At 36.2% G+C, this 18,968-nt stretch overlaps 2 protein-coding genes across 10 annotated transcripts in view; one reads left to right on the top strand and one right to left on the bottom strand.

The window, feature by feature from the left end:
• The window catches only part of PPME1 (protein phosphatase methylesterase 1), a 63,764-nt gene extending 62,294 nt beyond the window's left edge, over positions 1-1,470 (bottom strand). Inside the window, exon 1 of one of the 2 annotated variants that reach the window (XM_016161446.2) lies at positions 1,070-1,470. Coding sequence is in view for 1 of the 2 variants with exons in the window: in XM_016161445.2 (XP_016016931.1) it covers positions 1,070-1,170 (101 nt within the window). In the remaining variant the exon portion in view is untranslated. The remainder of the gene's footprint in view (positions 1-1,069) is intronic. The other variant, XM_016161445.2, reaches the window with a different exon arrangement.
• A 122-nt stretch (positions 1,471-1,592) lies between these two features.
• C2CD3 (C2 domain containing 3 centriole elongation regulator) overlaps positions 1,593-18,968 on the top strand; it is a 108,443-nt gene continuing 91,067 nt past the window's right edge. For 6 of the 8 annotated variants that reach the window (XM_016161429.2, XM_016161432.2, XM_036221348.1 and 3 more), the window contains exons 1-5: positions 1,593-1,851; positions 4,148-4,417; positions 7,022-7,179; positions 16,634-16,857; positions 17,398-17,645. In XM_016161429.2, the coding sequence (XP_016016915.2) occupies positions 1,797-1,851; positions 4,148-4,417; positions 7,022-7,179; positions 16,634-16,857; positions 17,398-17,645 (955 nt within the window). In that variant the 5' untranslated portion in view covers positions 1,593-1,796. The remainder of the gene's footprint in view (positions 1,852-4,147; positions 4,418-7,021; positions 7,180-16,633; positions 16,858-17,397; positions 17,646-18,968) is intronic. The other 2 variants (XM_016161434.2, XM_016161437.2) reach the window with 1 other exon arrangement.

The raw sequence follows: 18,968 nt of genomic DNA on the forward strand, positions 1-18,968 counted from the left end.
AGTTCTCTCTGCTTTCCAGCAATTACCTCTCCCACGTTCAACTCATTATGCTCTCTCTTGCATCTAAGTATCCCCTAACCTGGCACAAGCCATTCAACCTAAAATTCCAAAAGTCTCTCTCTTCAATACAGCTTTCTTCCCAGTAAATGGTTTCTCTGAAACACTTTAAGTGGCTATTCTCAATGCTTCATTAATTCTGAGACTTACCAATACATAGCTTCCATCAGACCTATTTGCCTAGCAAAAATCAATTGCCCAAATCTTCCTCTTTAAGCTTCCCAGACCTCATCTCTGTAGCATCACTTCCATTTACTAAATCATATTCAGTCATTTCTCAGTTTCTAAATCCCATGGTCACTCTCTAAGCTCCTTGGCCCTCTTCCTCATCACTCCCCTTGTTTCCTACCCTCACTGCTCCTCACATTTCTTACTACCTCTAGCAATCTTCCTAGCTATGTTCTCCATCATTCCTTATGCCTGCTCCTCAAGCTTCCTCAGTTTTCCCCTGACACTCTGAATCTGCCTCTTACATCTCTAGGCACTCTCTAGAACCTTCTGCTCCCTAGTTCACCTTTCTTCTCCAACCCTGCCTCAGGTGTTCTCTAATTCCCTCTGCTTTTCTAACTAGTTCTCGGTCTTCTTACTCCTCCCGAAGCCTTCCATAGCTGTTTCCCCTAATTCCCCTCAACTTTTCTCAGTCATCCTCATTTCCACCAACCCTCTTTGACAGATTTTCCCCAACCTTTGTTACCGCTCTACTCCCTTTTTTCAAACTTCCATCTCTTCTGCTAAAGGTGCTTCTTATATCTCTTAAATTACCCTCTCGGCTTCCTCAATTTTTGCCTTATTCCTTTTTCCCGTCAATACTATTTGTCCTCCAATTTCCATTGACTCGGCGCCTCCTCTAGCGCCCAAATATGCCTTCTACTCCATCTAAATGTCTCCAGGCCGCCGCCAATATTCTCTCCTATCCTTAGCCTCCCTTTCCGTGCAGCATTAAACACCAAAAGACCCCATTCTCCAACAGCCGGGGCCTGGCCTCTAGGGAGAGGGGATATGAGTCACGTACCCCATTCGCATCTTGGCTCCACTCTGACTGCCCCCTCCGCCGGGTACAGGGGGCCGAGAGGGCAGGCGGCCGAGGTGCATGCTCTTTTCGAGGGCCGACATGAAGGGGAGGCCGCAGGTAGTCAAATAGGAGCCGAAGCTTCTTCCCACGGTAAGTGCGGCCCAACCGGTCACAGCTCGCTCCCCCAGCGGAGCGCAGTCGCTTTTGGACAGCACCCAGCTACCGGCAGCACCGCCTACCGCCCACCGGCTCCGTAAACTCCACCCACTCTCCTCAGGCGGTTCCACAGGAAATGCGTAATAGCGCTCCACAAAGGAAGCTGGGTAACGGAGTCTACGGACCCATCAGACCCCAGGAAGAGAACTCGGCAACACTCGCCGAAAAGAGAAGCGCTCCTGAAGGCAATGCACCCTGGGCAATGGAGTCCTCAAAGGGCGTATCCCCTTGCGCTTGCGCAGCTGGAGGCGAGAGCGTCCAACCCGGCAGAGGTACTGTGTAGCAAAGTGTCCTGGGTGTTGTAGTCTTTTGGCGATAAGGCGTCTTGGCGCCTACCCTTCTCACGGATTCCCAGAGACTGTTAGAGGAAGAGCTGCTTTTTCCTGCCTCCCAGGCTGCTCGGCGGCGCCGGTTGCCGGGGAACGCAGGCGCGGTGGGAGGGAATGGCGGGAAGCTACAGCTTAGGTGCTGCGGCAGGAGTTGAATCGGTGAAGAAGAGCTTGACCTCATCATGAAACAACGAAAAGGTCAAAGGCCTGGGAGCGGCTCTGGCCGCAGAAAAAGAGGTAACCTGAGCGACTGAAGGTTGAGAAAAGCGTAATAGGACAGAGTTAGGGGAGCAGGGTGTAAGAAATTCTAAGGAGCCCACACCAGCTGTAAAAAGAAAAGAAAAAGAAAAAGAAAAGGGACGGAGGAGAGAGAATAACCAGAGGGAGAGCACTTGGCTCTCCAGCAAATGGAAAGGAAATAGGAGCTGCCGTGGAGGGCGTACTAGACAAATAAGTGTGGGGCGGGGGGAGGGGGCACCAAAAGGGTAGAAGTAGGACGCTTCTAGAGGAAGGGAAGAAGAAATTTTAGAAATTTGTTTTAACTTTTTGGAAATTGAGATGTAATTGACATGACATTGTTAGTTTCAGGTTTACAAAATAATGATTGGATATTTGTATGTATTGTGAAATCACCGTAATTAGTCTAATTAGCGTCCATCACCGTACATAGTTAAAAAAAATTTTTTTTCTCGTGATGAGAACTTTTAAGATATACTCTTAGCAGCTTTCAAATATACAGTACACTATTACTAATTGTAGTCACCAGGGTGTACATTACATTCCCATGGCTTAGTGTTTTCGATAACAAAGTTAAACGTTTGTGTTGGGGAGTCCCTGTAGGGTTGGAAGAAACAAGTTGGAGAGAAGAGTACGTTGTTAATCCAAATAGGCAAGGATCATACTGTATACATTGCCGAATCCCTGAGAAATAGCTTGAAGCAGGACTCAGTAAATCTTAGTTGAAAGAATGAACCGTAAGACAGTCATGGAGCATTAAGAGCTACAGGTGGGAGCTGGGGAAGATAGTTGTGAAGGAAAGAGGAAGAAAGAGTGAGGATGGACACGGTGTGGTAGGTAGGGTTGGAGTAGGGGGCGGGGTGAGGTCATGAGCACCTCTGAAGAATTTGAGATGATTAGAGTGTAGCAAGAGGACCTCCTCAAGTTAGTAAGCTTCTGGAGAAACAAGCACACCAGGAGAGTAGGGAAATGTTTGCTGCAGCAGGAATAGTCACCCAAAGAACCCAGGGCAGATCAGGAAACTGGAAATTGAATCTCTACTGGGCTGCTTCAAAAAATCAGGTTGCTGCTTTTTTACATTATATGCAAAAAGGTATTAGGGATAGTGATAATACTTAGGCCCTTGGGTTGAGAACTGAAGCTACAGTCTGAGAATTTTATCCAAGCTGTTTAAAAATAACTAAGACAGGTTTGAGGTAGTGCCTTTCCTCCTAGGAATGATGGGAGGATGTGAAACAGAACCTAGAAGTGGTCAGTGCAGGTGCTCCCTGTGTCAAGCCAGTCAAGCATATTTGGTTGATAGAAGAAAAATCAAAATAGAAGTATACCATTATTCATATGTAGTAATACTCATGTATACTAGTTTCAGTATAATTTTTGTATTGAAACTAGTTATCCATAAAGATAACTCTAAAGAGCAGATGGTGTTCACTTCAGAAATCCATAGAATTAGTTCTATAGATTCTTGATTTGATCGACTCCAATATTTTTTTTCTTGAGGCACAACTACTACCCAAGGGAAAAGTTGGAGGAATGGAAAAGTGTGTGTAATGTAGGAATAGTTTCTTAAATCTCTCTTAGTTAGAAGATACATTAAAGGAAAGCTTCATAGAAAGCCATAATTAATTGCCTCACTTACATTTTATTTCCTGTTTGAAAGCCAATAAATGTTATAAAAACCCGTAAATATGAACCCAGCATTGTGCTAAAAAATAGTGCAGAATCCGAAGGTGATCATCTCTGTCCTCATTGATTGTATGATGTTAGCAGAAAAGAAAAAAGTCAATTTAAGGTTGACTATTGAAATGTTTATAGACGTAATCATTTGAGAGTTGAGTGAAGGGGAGTTGTTTTATGTTTAGCGGTTTCAAAGTAAGAGACTTACGTAAAATATCTGAAAAACTATAGCTGTTGCAATAATCAAAACAACAGTACTTGGAAGAAGAATTTCAACTATTTCTGAGATTTTAAAAACCTATCATTGTACTTGTATTTTTCAAATGGTATCTTTCAATCAAAGAGAGCTTTGTATTATCATGTCTTAAGTTGGCATGTTATTTATGTATAAAAACTGAAATCAAACTCTAAGTACTACTTAGTTATCAAGGTGGCTTAAGCGACCAGTTAGATTATTCTGTGGTTCGCTAGTTATTTCTCATGTATTTGAATAGGTAGGATAAGACTGCTCACTGTAGAAACTAAAATGTTTTTGTGTTTTCATTCAAAAAACATTATACGTTTTCTATATTTAGTCTAAATTTTGACTAAATCCAAGTGTTCTTGGATTCCTTCACAGGTTTGAGTGACATTTCTCCATCTACAAGCCTACCACCTCTGGTTGAAGGCCAGCTACGCTGCTTTCTGAAACTTACTGTTAATAAAGTCATATGGAAGATTGCAAAGCCTCCCTCTTGTGTACTTGTCCGAGTGAGATGGTGGGGAGAAACATCAAATGGAACCCTCTTTTGTCCCAGGGACACATTGCAGACTGAACCAAAAGCTGTGAGAACAACTACACGTTATGCTATTCGCTGTGGTCCAAAGCAGTTTACCTCTTATCTAACAGGTATGATTTTGTTTTATTATTTCACCTGCAGACCTAATAAGCATGTGGTTCTGTTGTTAGCAATAGGTGCTATTGTGTACTTAGTATCTATGACATTGATAATTATTGAGGAGTCAAAGAGGTTTTATAATAGCCATCATTTATTAAGAGTATGCTATGTACCAGTAATTAATACATATCGTTTCTAATCTTTAATAATCCTACAATATATATGTTGTCTCTGTTTTATGGACAATGAACCTGAAGTTCAGAGAGATGAAACAAATATTCTCTAAGGTTTCATGTTTGATAAATGACAAAACTAGGATTTGAACCCACTTCTGTTTGATATCACAACTCATGAACTTTTCACTACATCGTGCTTTTCTAAGTAATAACTGAAGTCTCTGCTCTGGAACTTACATTATGCTCAAGGGAAGAAGATATAGATATAAAATTTAATAGTACAAAGTGATACAGGCTAACTGCCAAATGAATGGTTTAGTGAATTAGTACTACAGGTTTTCAAAGAAGGGAAAGATCCCTCCACAGGGATCTAGGAGCCAGAATTTCTGTATTTCTGTTCAAGGAAAGCATTCTAAATGTGCTTTGTTATTTCTATGTTTAGGCCAAGTTTTCACATAAACACATTTTGGATGGTGGAGTTAACCTACTCATCTTTAATTCACCTCGGGCTCTCCAGTATTCTTTGCCCAACAATATTTACATGATAAATGTTTAATTTTCACTGATTTGAACTATATTTATTGGATAAATAACCCCACTTTAAGAATTTTTTGTTTAAGGAAAGTGAAAATACAGTAGGAGGAATGAGAGAAACCATTGGAAGTACTAGAGTGCATGCTGTGAGGCCCCGTACATTTGTAGTGGGTATTAGCCTCATTTTCTTGGTGATGAATTTGAGTTTCACAGTTAAAACTGACTTACTTAAAGTCACCTTAACACCAACCCTAATTTAAAGTATGCCCTGACTCCAAGATCATTAATGTTTCTGCTCTGCCTTATTGCCTTGGGAAATAGAGAGGGATCATAGGATTCTAAGATATACCTCATATTATTTTCTGACATCTTTCCTCCCTTACTCTTTATCTCTTCATAGGAAAGAGCAGCCATGAAAATGTGTGGAGTGTGGGAAGATTAGAGTAGAAACTGAGACAATTATGATACTTGACTGAGCTTCATCTCCTGATCTTTGCCTTTCTTTAATCAGATAGGATTCAGTTAGTAGGGAATGAAGAAGGGGTGAAAAGTATGCTGGACAAAAGGGATTTTAATTCCACAACAAAAGTGAAGTATAGATGTCAGAAGCCCATTAAGAATTAAGTTTTTTCTCCTTAGAAGTACCAAATAATGAAGCAGCATGATGTAGTGTACTTTATAGTTAGATAGACCAAGCGTTAGCCCAGTTTTGTCACTTTAAAACTGGGTGAACTTCGGAGTGTTACGTGACCTCTCTGAGCCTCAATGTTGTCCTCAATTTGGGACAGAAATAATTACATCATAGAGTTGTTAAGAGAATGAATGAGCCATGGAAGAGCCTGGCTATTGGTAAATAACCAATATTCTACCTGTGCACATCATTTTATAGTCTACAAACACTTTTACATTTATCAGCTCATGATTTTCAGATAAATTCCATGAGTAGATAAGACAGGGACTGTGATATGTTAGTAATTTGCCTGAAGTCATATAACAACCATGAAGCAACTACCATGTGAGAGGACATTGTGCTACATGTTTTATTCGGAAAACCCCTCTTCCTCTAACAGCCGTGATGTAGATATTATGTCTGTTTTACAGACAACTGTGGCTTACACAGAAACAGCTTGTGAATATTGGAGCCACAACACAATTGCAGGTCTTCTAGTTATAATCCCTGTACTTTTTTCATTACAATATTGAACAGATAGTGAAAATGAACCATTTCTCAACTTTGGTGAGAAAAAAATTCAGAAGTTATACTGTCTTGAAACAATCTCACATTTCATATGTATGCATCATATTTCTCCTGCTGTAAGTTATGATCATGAAGGTGTTAAGTCCAAGCACCTAATTAAAGAATATGGTTATTTCCATTTCTCTTAGTTCCAAGAGCTCTCAGTATTTCCGTGCTCCAGATATAGTCAAGGAGTAAACAATGAGATACTCCTGAGAGGCAAAGACCAACCCTTGCATCTATATAAGAGAAGCCCTTTGTCCAATTCAAAACTAGAAATGGTGAGAATAAAATAACAGGATTTTGCCTTTATATTTCAAAAGCAAAGTCTACATTCTTGCCGAATATGTAAAAAAAAAAAAAAAAAATAGAAAGAATGGTTTTGAAGGTACTTTCCTCATCAAATACTTGATATGCTAAATATTTTTGTTGAATGTAATTTTTTTCTCCGTGTGAGGTATTTGCCATTGTTCTTCTCTAAAACTTTACTATTCTTTTGATCTTGGATTCAATCTCCTTTCCCCCCTGAATGATATGGTAAGTGCATGGTTTATTTGAAAATAAAATAGTTTTTTAAGTAAAAAAATGTTCTAACATATAACCCTCTGTACAGTTCCCCCAATATAAATGGAAAAATATTTGTATATGTTGTAATTGTTTCTGATTAGATATGGCTGTCCTGGTGCTGGAAGTAATCACCAAACTTGATCATCTTCCAATTGGAAGAGTTCAGATCAGTGGATTAGCCAAGCTTTCTCCAACCCATCACATCAGTGGATTTTTTAGCATTATTTCACCAACATCTAAGAAACTTGGAGAACTCCAGGTAAAAATATATTAATTTTTTGCTGCATAGAATAGTTGAGTTTGTTTGTAGAATGGATAGGTACGTGACTCCTATATACTGTCTGATTCTCGCTTCATGCCTTTGTTTCTGTTTTTACATAAAAACTGTAACATACCTTTGTTTCCTACTTAATGCAAATCCTCTTAGTGCTTCACTGCCCATCGCAAGTTCCAAAGTCCTTCATAACTTCTACTATACTCATTCTTTGTCATCTTTATTAAATTCATAGTAATAGTAATTACATAATTGTTGCTCAGTTATAATCCTACATAGTCTCCAAAATTATTTATTAGTTGTCTCCTCTTAATTTCCCTTCCTTTTAGTTTTTAGCTTCCCTGGGCAGGACAATGTTTTGTATTTCTTTGTTTTTCAACATCTTCTCACATAGTCCCCAAAAATAATTGCTTATCTGACTCAGGTAAGTGCTGTCTTTGATGTATTCATTGATTCAGCTTACATTTTTTTTTTTTTTGATACACTATGTATCACTAACTTAGGATACAAAGATAAGAGATGGTCCTTTCATTTAGTTTTTTAAAGTCATGCAAGAAGAAATAGAAAAGAGTAACAAGTAGAAGGCTGTGTGATATGTAATATCTATAGATATGTATGGGATGGTGGGAAAGAACATAAAAGGGTCCCTTTCTGAGGGGAGACTCTTGCAAGTGCTTCCTGGAGAATTCTGAATATTCAAATCCCTTACTAATTTTTTGAGTTTTATACTTTGTCAAATGTATTCTAAAATACATATAGAAATTTAAGTAGGTGTATAAGAAAATAGTTCAAAAAAAACGAGGAAAGAACATATAACATTATCATATGTAAAGACCTGTTATAAAACTACAAGCACTTAAATTTGTTAGCAGAACAAAAGAGAGTGCAGAAATTCATCCAACTAAGTGAAAGAACATTTTCTTTTTTTTTTTATCATATTTTTATTTATAACATATTAAGTTAAAAAATAATGACACCTTATGTTCGTAACTTTATGGTGAAGTAAGTCTGGTTTACTCATACTTTTCTGATAATAATATAAATTTTCATCACCTGCAAAACAGTTTGGCATTATGTTTCAAGAACCATAAAAATTATCGTATGTCATTTACCTCAGTAATACTACCCTTGGGAACTTACCTTAAGGAGAAACTATATGCTTAGGTCTAGTTATGAAAATATACTGTTAATAATTGGAAAAGTGAAAACAATTGATTCAACAATATTAAAATTGTAGTCTATTCGTAGAATATTTTGTTTCCATAAAAGATAAAATTTCATAATTGTGATTGTATAGCACCATAGAAAAATGATTTTTGATTGATGACAAAAGAGAATTAAAATTATATCTACATATATGTATAATGACCAATGACTGGGCTAAATAAGCATGCAAAAATGAAAACATTTAGAGCATAGGATTCTAGGGTTGTTTTCCTGTTTTAAAAATTCATTTATAATTTCACATGTCGTAAAATTTACGCTTTTAAAGTATACAATTCAGTGGTTTTTAGTATAGTCACAGAATTGTACAATCATCCCTACTGTCTAATTCCAGAGCATTTTATCACCCCAAAAAGAAACACTGTATCTATTAGCAATCATTTCCCTTTTCACCCTTCTCTTGCCTCTGGCAACCATTAATCTACTTTCTGTCTCTATATATTTGCCTAGTCTGGACATTTCATATAAGTGAAATAAGGTAATATGTGGCCTTTTGTGATTGACTTCTTTCACTTGGCATAATATTTTCAAGGTTCATCCATGTTGTAGCATGAATCATTACTTTATTCCTTATTATGGCTGAATAATATTCCATTATACTGATATACCACATTTGTTTATTCATTCTTCAGTTGATGGATTTTTTTCCACTTTTTCACTATTTTGAATAATGCTGCTATGAACATTCACGTACCAATTTTTTGTGAACATGTTTTCAGTTGTATTCGGTATATACCTAGGTATTGAATTAAGGTCATATGGTAGTTGTTTTCAAAAGTGGCTGTATCATTTTCCCCACCGTATATTTAAATGTCAGCTGATACAATGATACTTGTGTGTTTTTTATTTAAATGTCATTGGGTTTGTTGGAAAATTGTTTTGATAGAACATGGAGGCAGAAGTCAGATTTTGAAAGATTATAGGATAAGGAAATAAGTAGTAATTACAGTGAAGAGATAGAAGTAACAGAGATTTCTGTTTCCCAGGTAAATGGTAATGAAGAGAGGGAGGGGTAATGTGATCCAATGGAAATAACATTAGACTACACATGGAGAAATTGGTCACACAAACAGAGCTAGTGTTTACTTGTACTCTCTGAGCTTCAATATCCTATTTTGTAAAATGATAATACTAAAGCTTTTACCTCATAGGATTGTTGTAGGGATTAAGTGGCATGGAAAAAATATAGAAACGTTTAACATGGTACTTAATATGGTAAGTGTTTTTAATTTTGTCATACTAGTATGTATGTACTGATATCTTGTGGAGGTGTTAGTTTGCATTTCCTAATGATTCATATCTTGAGTATTTTTTCATGGGCTTTTTGACCATTCTTTTATCGTCGTCAGGGATTCACAGACTATGACCTCCAAGTATTAACTCTGGCTCCTTCGTTGTAAAAATGTCCCAACCTCTGATCTACTTTTGTGAAATGTCTATTCAATTCTTTTGCACATTTTTAAAATAAGTTGCTCATCTTTTTAGGTTTTAAGAGCTTTTCCTATATCCAGGATATATGGAAGATGTGTCCTGTAGCTTGTCTTCTAATTTCCTTATGGTGTCTTTTGAAGAACGGGGTTTTCCTTTAATTAAACTTATCAATTTTACCTTTATTTTTCATTTAAAAAACCTTTAAAATATTTTCTCATATTAATTTTTTATAAAGGAAAGGGCCCTTTGAGTAGAATACAGTGTGGTAAAGCTAACTTACGCTAAGGTGTAGCATTGTGACATTTTAGAACATTAAAAACAAAGACAAATTCCTATGACTTTCCAGAAAAAAGGGGAAACAGTCACATGCAAAGAATTAGGAAGATATTTGGCTCCAGACTTCTGAATAGAAACATTAGGAGCCAGAAGACAATTTAGTAATGCCTTTAGAATGTTGAATGAAAATGACCTGGATTTCTGTCTCTAGCAAACAAACTATCTAGTGTAAGGGTGGAATAAAGATGTTTTCCTATGTACAAATTCTCAAAACTTTGTACCTCTCTCACTATCTTTCTGACAAAGCAGCTGAGGGACTTTCTCCACCAAAATGGTAAGTAAATTTTAAGAAAACAAGATGTGATACTGGAAAGGAGATGACACAGGAATAAGGTGAAGGGAGATCCCAGGATGGCAGCTCTATACTAGGCACAAATGGAAGCTAGTCCAACTTAGAATATGTCCTAAAGCTCTAGGAGAGATTTTTTCTTTTCTTTTTTTTAAAGAAGGAGATTTCGATAACTTATAAATAATTTAGGACTAAATTATTGATAAGAGTAATGAGGAAACAAAGCAGTTGCAATTTGGGGTAAAAATTGTGCAGGAAAGGAAAAGTAATCAATATTATCTCATGGTTCAGCTTTAAATAGAATACACACTCATAACAGTGATTTTGATTAGATCAATGGTAAATGTTTACAGTATAACTGTATGGGCAAGTTGGGAGAATGGAGATGTAGGAGCATGTGGGATGGAGCTAAATTTTTGTCTTATTAAAAAGTCAAAAGAAAATGCCTAAAAACTGCGCAGGAAAGGCGGGATCAAGATGTAGACATAAATATAAGCACATTATTGGGACTATAGAGGTAAATACCACAAGAATCAGTTACAGGAATTGAAAGCGATTGCCTCTGGGGAAAAAGAAATATGGAGGGAGTCAAAATGAGGGACTTGTTTTCTGCATTTTTTGCAACAAGCTTATGAAACTGTTTGGCTTCAAATTATGTGAATGTATAATATTAATTTGAAAATAATTTTAAAAAAAGGAAACAGTGATGGAGTTCTTGTCATACACTCTTTTGCTGTCCTCAAGGACAGTATTGACTTGACGAACGAAGTATGGAATGCCACCTGATATGTGGAAAATGAAGCCAATGAGAGCTAATAGATTGGAAGATGAAGGAATAAAGATGGCTTTAGAACGTTACTGTGAAAATCAGGTTTAGCCAGACTTCAGATAAGACAGATACAGAGTTACTAAAGGGAAACTGAGATTATGGAGTTAGAATAGTTTCAAATGATAACAAGGGCCATGGTGGTTGGAGGGTGCTGAGAGTAGACTAACAAAAAAGATCGTTAGAACCAAGCTGAGAGAAGAATCCTTGTTGTATTCTATCATTGGTATAGATCAGACATCAAAAATAAATGAATAAACAGGCTGGCAATAAGTAAAATCAACTGCCAAAAATATAATAGATTTAAAAAATATCTAACTTATACTATTATAAAAGCAAGCAGTACAATATATACATATATATGATTATTTTACATTGAAATTAGAAAACTAGAATACTTAATTATAAATTCTTTTCTTTTGAAACCCTTTGTTTTATCTAGAAACTTGGAACTTTTACTTCTGTATTGAGTTATCAATACCAGACATTTTATATTTGATAGGCATTACAGCATTCATTTTTAAACCATTTAATTAAGAATAGATTTAGTTTTTATTCAGTTTCATAACAAAATAACTGCTTGCAAACATGGGTATTTCCAAACAAATGTAGAATAGTTTTTGATAGGCTATTACTCCTAAGTTACTCAAAAAACTATCAAAATAGTTTTTGATAGGCTATTACTCCTAAGTTATTTGAAAAATTTAAGATTCCCAAACATATTTAATCCTAAATATTGTACTACACTATTAACCTCCATGTGTTACACTTTAAGTATAAGAAAGGTAAATTGAACACTGTTGGTTTTCATAAAGTTTGAAGTGAAAAAATATTTTTGGAATATCAGTCTTTGGTTCTTCGACTTAGTTCTTCACTTTCATTTCTGGAAGTCCTATTTAAACATAAAAAATTATAGAAAAGTAGAACAGATTGTTCCTTGCCAAATAAATTTCTCAAAGACACAACCAACAAGGAATGAATCAATTGAATCATATATGGTTCCTTGTGAATACACTGGTAGATAAGTAATTTAAGTGTTTATATATAGCCTATAATATCAATTAAAATGGCCCTATATTTGATCAGTACCTGCTAATGATCTCAGGCTGAGATTTCTTCTTGGAAATCCAAGCGACTTCTTTTAACTCAGGCTCAAAAACAGTTAACACTGCACCCAGCCCTCAGCCACGGAGTATTCACTTAGTAAAGAGGCTGCCATACTGCCTATCCAGTTTATCAAGCAAAACATAGACCACGTGAGTTAATCGATATGTTAATTATATATATGTGTTATTTGACTTGTAGCTTTTTAGAAAAAGTAAACAAGACACTGGATAGGTTTATGGTTCTGTGTCTTGAAAAAATGTTGCCACTTGGATCTAAATTTTGAAACAAGTCCATTGTCAACAGAGACCATTGCAAGAGGATCATTCATTGTCATCAATCTTTAATAAACTTTTCAAGCCTTAGAATCCTCAGAGAAATACCATTTCCTTGATGATTTTTTTGTTATGCGCATCATGTCCAAAAGTTTTTCACTCACATCATAATTCTCATTGGTACTTTATAAATAAACACAGCTATCAGTGCTGTTATTTTTATCTGTGTTCTCATAGGCTACAAAGAAAAATGCCACAAATTATGTAACATTCTTACTTAATTCATCTTGCAAGTTTGTAGCCATAACACTGACATTCTGAACAACTATAATTTTAGTTAGACCTACATATGCAAATACTACTTATTACTCACAAATTCTGCTGCATTTGCTAGACATTCTTTTATAAATTTTACCATTTATAAGAGATTTTGATGCCTTAAAGGTTTTTATTTTAATTTCATGCTCAGGGGTACCACTTATTTGCTTTTAAAAAACAAATCCTATTTAAATTTCAGTACTTTTTTGTTCCTTTTTTCACATGTATCTTTTCCACTATGATGCATCTGATCATAGTTCTACTATAGTTTGTTCCATAATGCTATCTTTTGAGTGTCACATTTTATTTGCTTTATTTCACCATTAGGATTATTCTCTTCCATAAAGAAATATGCCTTCTCCCGTTTCTTTTGAAAGGCATAGGTCTCTAGTTCTCTTTTTTGAACATCAAAAATATTTCACTTTCTTCTTGATTCTACTGTAAGAAAGACAGCAGCCTATAGAACCCAAAGACATTAAGAGAATACTACAAACAATTCCATAAATTTGACAATTTAGATAAAATGGAGCAATTTTTCGATAACCTCAAACTACCAGAAATCACTCAAGATGAAATACATGACCTGAATAGACCTGTAATTATCAAAAAAAAAAAAAAAAAAAAATCAAATTTGTAGTTTAAACCTTCCAAAAGAGAAATCTCCTGGCTGAGATCATTTCACTGGTGAAATCTTCCAAACATTTATAAAAGAAATTGCACCAATTTTATGTAATCTTTTTCACAAAATAGAAGAGGAGAAAATATTCCTCAACTTATTTTGTGAGGCCTGCACCACCTTGATAAAAAAAAAATAGAGGACAGTACAAGACCTAGACCTAAAAATAAACTGAGACCTAAAAATTCTCAACAAAATATTAGCAGGTTGGGTCCAAGAATATATAACAAAAATAACAACATCATGTTCAAATGGGGTTTATCGCAGGAATGCAAGTCTATATCAATATTTGAAAATCAATGTGACAAGCCATATTAACAATAGAATACTATTGATACGCCACATGGATGAATCTTAGAGGCATATGCTGAGTGCAAGAAGCCCATCTTGAAAAGGTACATACTGTATGATTCCATTTACATGACATTCTCCAAAAGCCAAAACTGTAATGATCAAGAATAGATGTCTTGACCAACATAAGTCTGAAAAATAGACATTCTAATATGCTCTCTCTTATACCGATAGATGTTATAGATGTAGGAGATGATTGTGGGCAACTCAGTGTTAGAAAGCCTTGATGAGTGTCCTTGAGGTTGTTCTATTATGAATGTGAGAATCATGTTATTTGGGCTTCAGAAGAGACGTGATATATTTAGACGATAGAATGATTATGGCCTGGAGATGGCACCAGAAAGGAATAAGTCAACTTTCCTTATCCTGGCTAGTGAAAGAGTAGTTTCTACTGGAAAAGACTGAGGAAATGGGGACATTTTAAGAAAGATGTTCAGTTAAAGTGGTAAGGTAGTTTGTATGAAATAGAAATTCTCTAGGACTCAGTGAATGCGGAGTTAGCAAAGGAGTGAGCGTAGGGGGAAACCATGATTGGGTAGGAGAATGACTGAGGTAGACAGGAACGATGATCTGGGAGACGAATGCAGGAGTATGTTGGGTACATTATGTGGAGGCAAAGGGGTCAGGAGTGAAAATCCTTTGGACTGGTAGGAATTGCTGGAACAATAGCCCGTTTTATACCTCTGAAGCTTGACTCATGCTCTTTCCTCTGCCTGGAATGTTTTACTTCAGCCCCCTCACCCTTACCTGTCTCCTTCATATTTAAGATTCTAAACTCAGATGTTTATATTTTGCTCAGGAAACAATCCTTGGCAAGCCTTCCTCATCTCTTCCCTAAGCTCAGACTCTTCTTTAGCGTTCTCATAGCACCCAATACACTTCCTTATTTCAGAATTCACCATTTTATATTAAAATTACTTCTTTTTAAGTGCCCCTCCAAGATACTACAATCCTCTGGGTTAGATTTCATGTTTTATCTATTTGCCTCAAGCAGGTAGCACTGAGCTGGTATCAACAAATATTTGTTAATTGAACAGAGGATATAGGACAGCACTTATGTTTTAATTATGAAATGGGTATCACAGGTCCCTGGACTTTCTACTTTGTTCATAGGCCACTGGTAGTATAGGCCTATGAGTTGTTTTGTGACTGGTTGCCTAGGTCAAAAGCAAAACTCAGTGGTCAGACAGCAGGCCATTGTTAAGGCCAGGGACACTGTCTTTATTCTTAGTGTCTCCTTTCTTTCTAGAATATAGTAGCAGCCTTTTGGCAATTGGTGAATGGCAAGAGAATACTTTCAGATATTTACATTTGGGCAGCCTGAAATTTATGTGATGCTATAATAGTGATCATTGAACAGAGTCTTTGTCCCATGTATTTGTCATTTGTCTTTGTAGAAAGTCTTTATAATGAATAGATTTTAAAAAGTTTATATTACCTGGTTCATGAACAAAATTCTAATCAAGACCTAAGTGTGTTTTATTGAGTCTGTGCCTTGGCAGTTTCTCTGAGCAAATTATTCTATGGACCTTCCCTGAGACATCTTAAAACATCTAACTGTAATCTTTCGTTTTTGTTTTAATCCATTTATCATTATTTGATTTTCTTTGGCTGCTTAAACCATTCCTTCTGCTTTCTCTGTCATTATAACAACTTTTAATACCACTGTTCTTTTCTTTTGGAGTATATTATTCACTTCCCTAAAGTCTTGCTTTAGGCTCTGTTTTATTTTTTGTTCCTCCATTAGACTTTTCTCCATTAGGCTTTTCAGAGGACTGGAGGGCCTTTTAATAAAAAACCTGAATTCACATGAATAAGATAATAAAGGAAACTTCAAGTGATTATTTTTCATCATGACCCTCCTCTCTCTTCACCTTGCCTTATCCCCCTCATAGAACTAGGGCCTTATTTTTCTCAAATAACTAAGGACACAGAAGGTACTATGTCATTGTTTTATTGGTCAAACCATTAGGCATTATTAGGCATACTAGACTTATACACTGAGTACTATGCTAATTAATCCACATAAAAATGAATAAGACCAAAAAAATGAATAAGACAGTACATGCCTTCAAGGAATTCATAATTGTTAGGATGAAAAACAAACTGTAAGTTACAAATACCTCCTCTAAACCTCTGCTATTTTTTTTATCTTCAAATTAGGGTAATTTACTTTTGAGACAGAGTTATATCATCATATGAACTTCTCTATGTGAGGAACTTAGCACAGCTTTTAGCCTATAGTAAAGTGTTCAATAAATAGTGGCTATATTGATGGATAAATACAGAGTAAGTAGGAACATTAATAGAGTGGCATGACACCTCTACCTGAACAGAAGTTTTCACCGAGGAAGTAGTGTTGAGGAAATTGCATATACAAGCATAAGGAATGAAATATAAGGTACATTTAGGGAACACTAAGTAATTGGTTTATCTGGGAAGAGGGATAGAGGAGGGGAATAATACAATGAGAGATGAAGGTTCTGAGGTAGGCAGGAATTGGAACTTGATCCTGTAAGGAAAGGTGGCCGTTAATTTATAGTAAGCAAAGAGTCTTAAAATTAACCAATGTTAAAGAAAATTTCTGACATATTGCATGTCTCTTTCAGGTCTCACTTGCCCTGGAGCCTCTGTCAGAAACATATGACAGCTATAACCCTCTTCCTACCACCGACATGACAGAAAATGTGCTTTTACCTGAGCAGGGATTTAGAGAATATACTGAACCCAGCAATACCCAGTTTCTGGTTCCATCAAGGTCTTGTAGGATACCTACCACCAAAATTGATGGAAAAGATTTAGCAACTAACAGTAGTAGATCAACCACTCCGAGGTAATTACTTAATACCAGTTAATCTGTCTACTAACTCCCTCTGTACTCATAATTTCTGTCTCTCATTTGTGATTGGGTAAAAGACTAAAGGTAGTCACTCATTGAGCAAATAAGTATTAAGTACCCATTGTGGTCCTCATCCAGTACCAGGTGCTGGACATAGAAATTAATTCCTGTTTCTGAGGACTACTTAAAATCTAGTGGGAGAGTGGAGGTGGGCAAGGTACAGGTAAATAATTGACTCAGTCATATGCAGATGACATGATAGATGTCCTTGAGGGAAGAGGGAAGAGGGAAAAGGCAGTATTTTGTAAAACAGTAGAGTAAGAGAAATAGATTTTGCTTTTAAATACTTAGGAAGCATTTGGTTTGTATCAGGCCCAGCACTGAATTCTCTTTGTCATTGTCTCCACAGTAGTAGGTAAAGCATCTATTGTTTATTTCATTTGAGAGATGAGAAACAGATTTACAGAGTCTAAGCTACACTGCTGTATACCACTGATCCACTTTCTGTCTCTGATGTTCTTTATTTTAAAACAGGGGGAAGGACCACTTGTACTTTGCAGAGAACTCTAGTACAACAAAGGACTCTGTTTTTAGACTACAACACCATCTTAATTCAGGACAGAGTTTAGAGTCTATGACTCTGAAAGACAAAGCCCCACGGAAGCAGATGTCCCTTCTCAACAGTTCTGAAATCCAGCCTCAAATTAGGACAGTTGCCAAGAGTCACAGTGATTCATGCATTCTCTCTTCAAACAATCCCCCTACCAAGGACCTTCTTTCGGGTATGTATATATTTGTGAACTGAGACTAAGCTATATTTATTGGGATTACTCTGTTCGTTAGCTGGCCTACAAAGAGAACTAGACTTCTGTTTGAACTAAATAGCCAAATAAAAGTGAGTAATCTTACTAGAGTCTAGAATTTCTCACCATTTAAAGGCAGCTCTATTAAACCCCTAAATTACTTCTAAATAGAGTACTGATAATTGTAGGTTTAGGGTAGGAATGATTTAAAATGAACCTGAGTATGAGGGAAAGTATCATAGAAAAATATTAGTCCTTAATTTTCCACAAATAAGTCAAAACAAATAAGATTTTTGTCTAATCAGCATTTACTTGTATGACTATGCAGCAAAGACTAAATTCATTTCACATTCCGAAAACTATTGGTCTCAGAGTAGGAACATTCAGTGCACCTGGGAATTAAATATGACTCACAGCCAAACAGAAGCAGAGAGGAGTCAGTGTGCCTATGTAAGGGCTTAGACTGAAAAAAAGCAAATAGGAATTGGATTAGATTACCTCATGGTAGGGAGTGCTATTATAAAAGCAAATGAAGTACCTTACATTACACAGTAATCGTCTACTATGTATCTGTGACATCAAGAGCATGACAGGAATTTGTCTCCATTCTCAGAAGTAAAATTTCCAAAGTAGAGTATCTGCTTTTAAATAACTCTGGGTACATAATTTACATTAATAAGGTTTTTTTTATTATTATTAAGTTTATTGGGATAACATTGGTTAATACAATTATATAATTTTCAGGTGTACATTATAATTTGACATCTGTATATTCTATTGGGCGTTTACCACCCAAAGTCCAGTTTCCTTCAACTTCCATATATTTGATCCCCTTTACTCACTTCACCCTCCTCCTCCCCCTTATATTTGACCCCCTTTACCCTGTCTACTTCCCCCCTCCTCCATCACCCCCTATCCTCTGGTAACCACTAGTCTATAGCCCATATCCATGATTCTCTGTTTGTTTGTCCTGTTTGTTTCTTGCTTTTAGGTTTATATGCCACATGTAAGTGATACCATGTGATTTTCAATTTTTTCTGTCTGCCTTATTTCACTTAGCATGATTATCTCAGGGTCCATCCATGTTGTCGCAAATGGCAGTATTTCATTTTTCCTTATGACTGAGTAATATTCCATTGTATATATGTACCACAGCTTCTTTAGCCAGTCATCTATGGTAGGCCACTTTGGTTGCTTCCATGTCCTGGCCACTGTGAATAATGCTGCTATGAACATCGGTGTGCAAATATCTTTTCAGATATAGGGTTTTCAAGTCTTTGGGGTAAATACCCAGTAGAGGGA

Source organism: Rousettus aegyptiacus, unplaced genomic scaffold (genome assembly GCF_014176215.1).
Source record: "Rousettus aegyptiacus isolate mRouAeg1 unplaced genomic scaffold, mRouAeg1.p scaffold_m13_p_5, whole genome shotgun sequence".
In the NCBI taxonomy this organism is placed as follows: Eukaryota; Metazoa; Chordata; class Mammalia; order Chiroptera; family Pteropodidae; genus Rousettus; species Rousettus aegyptiacus.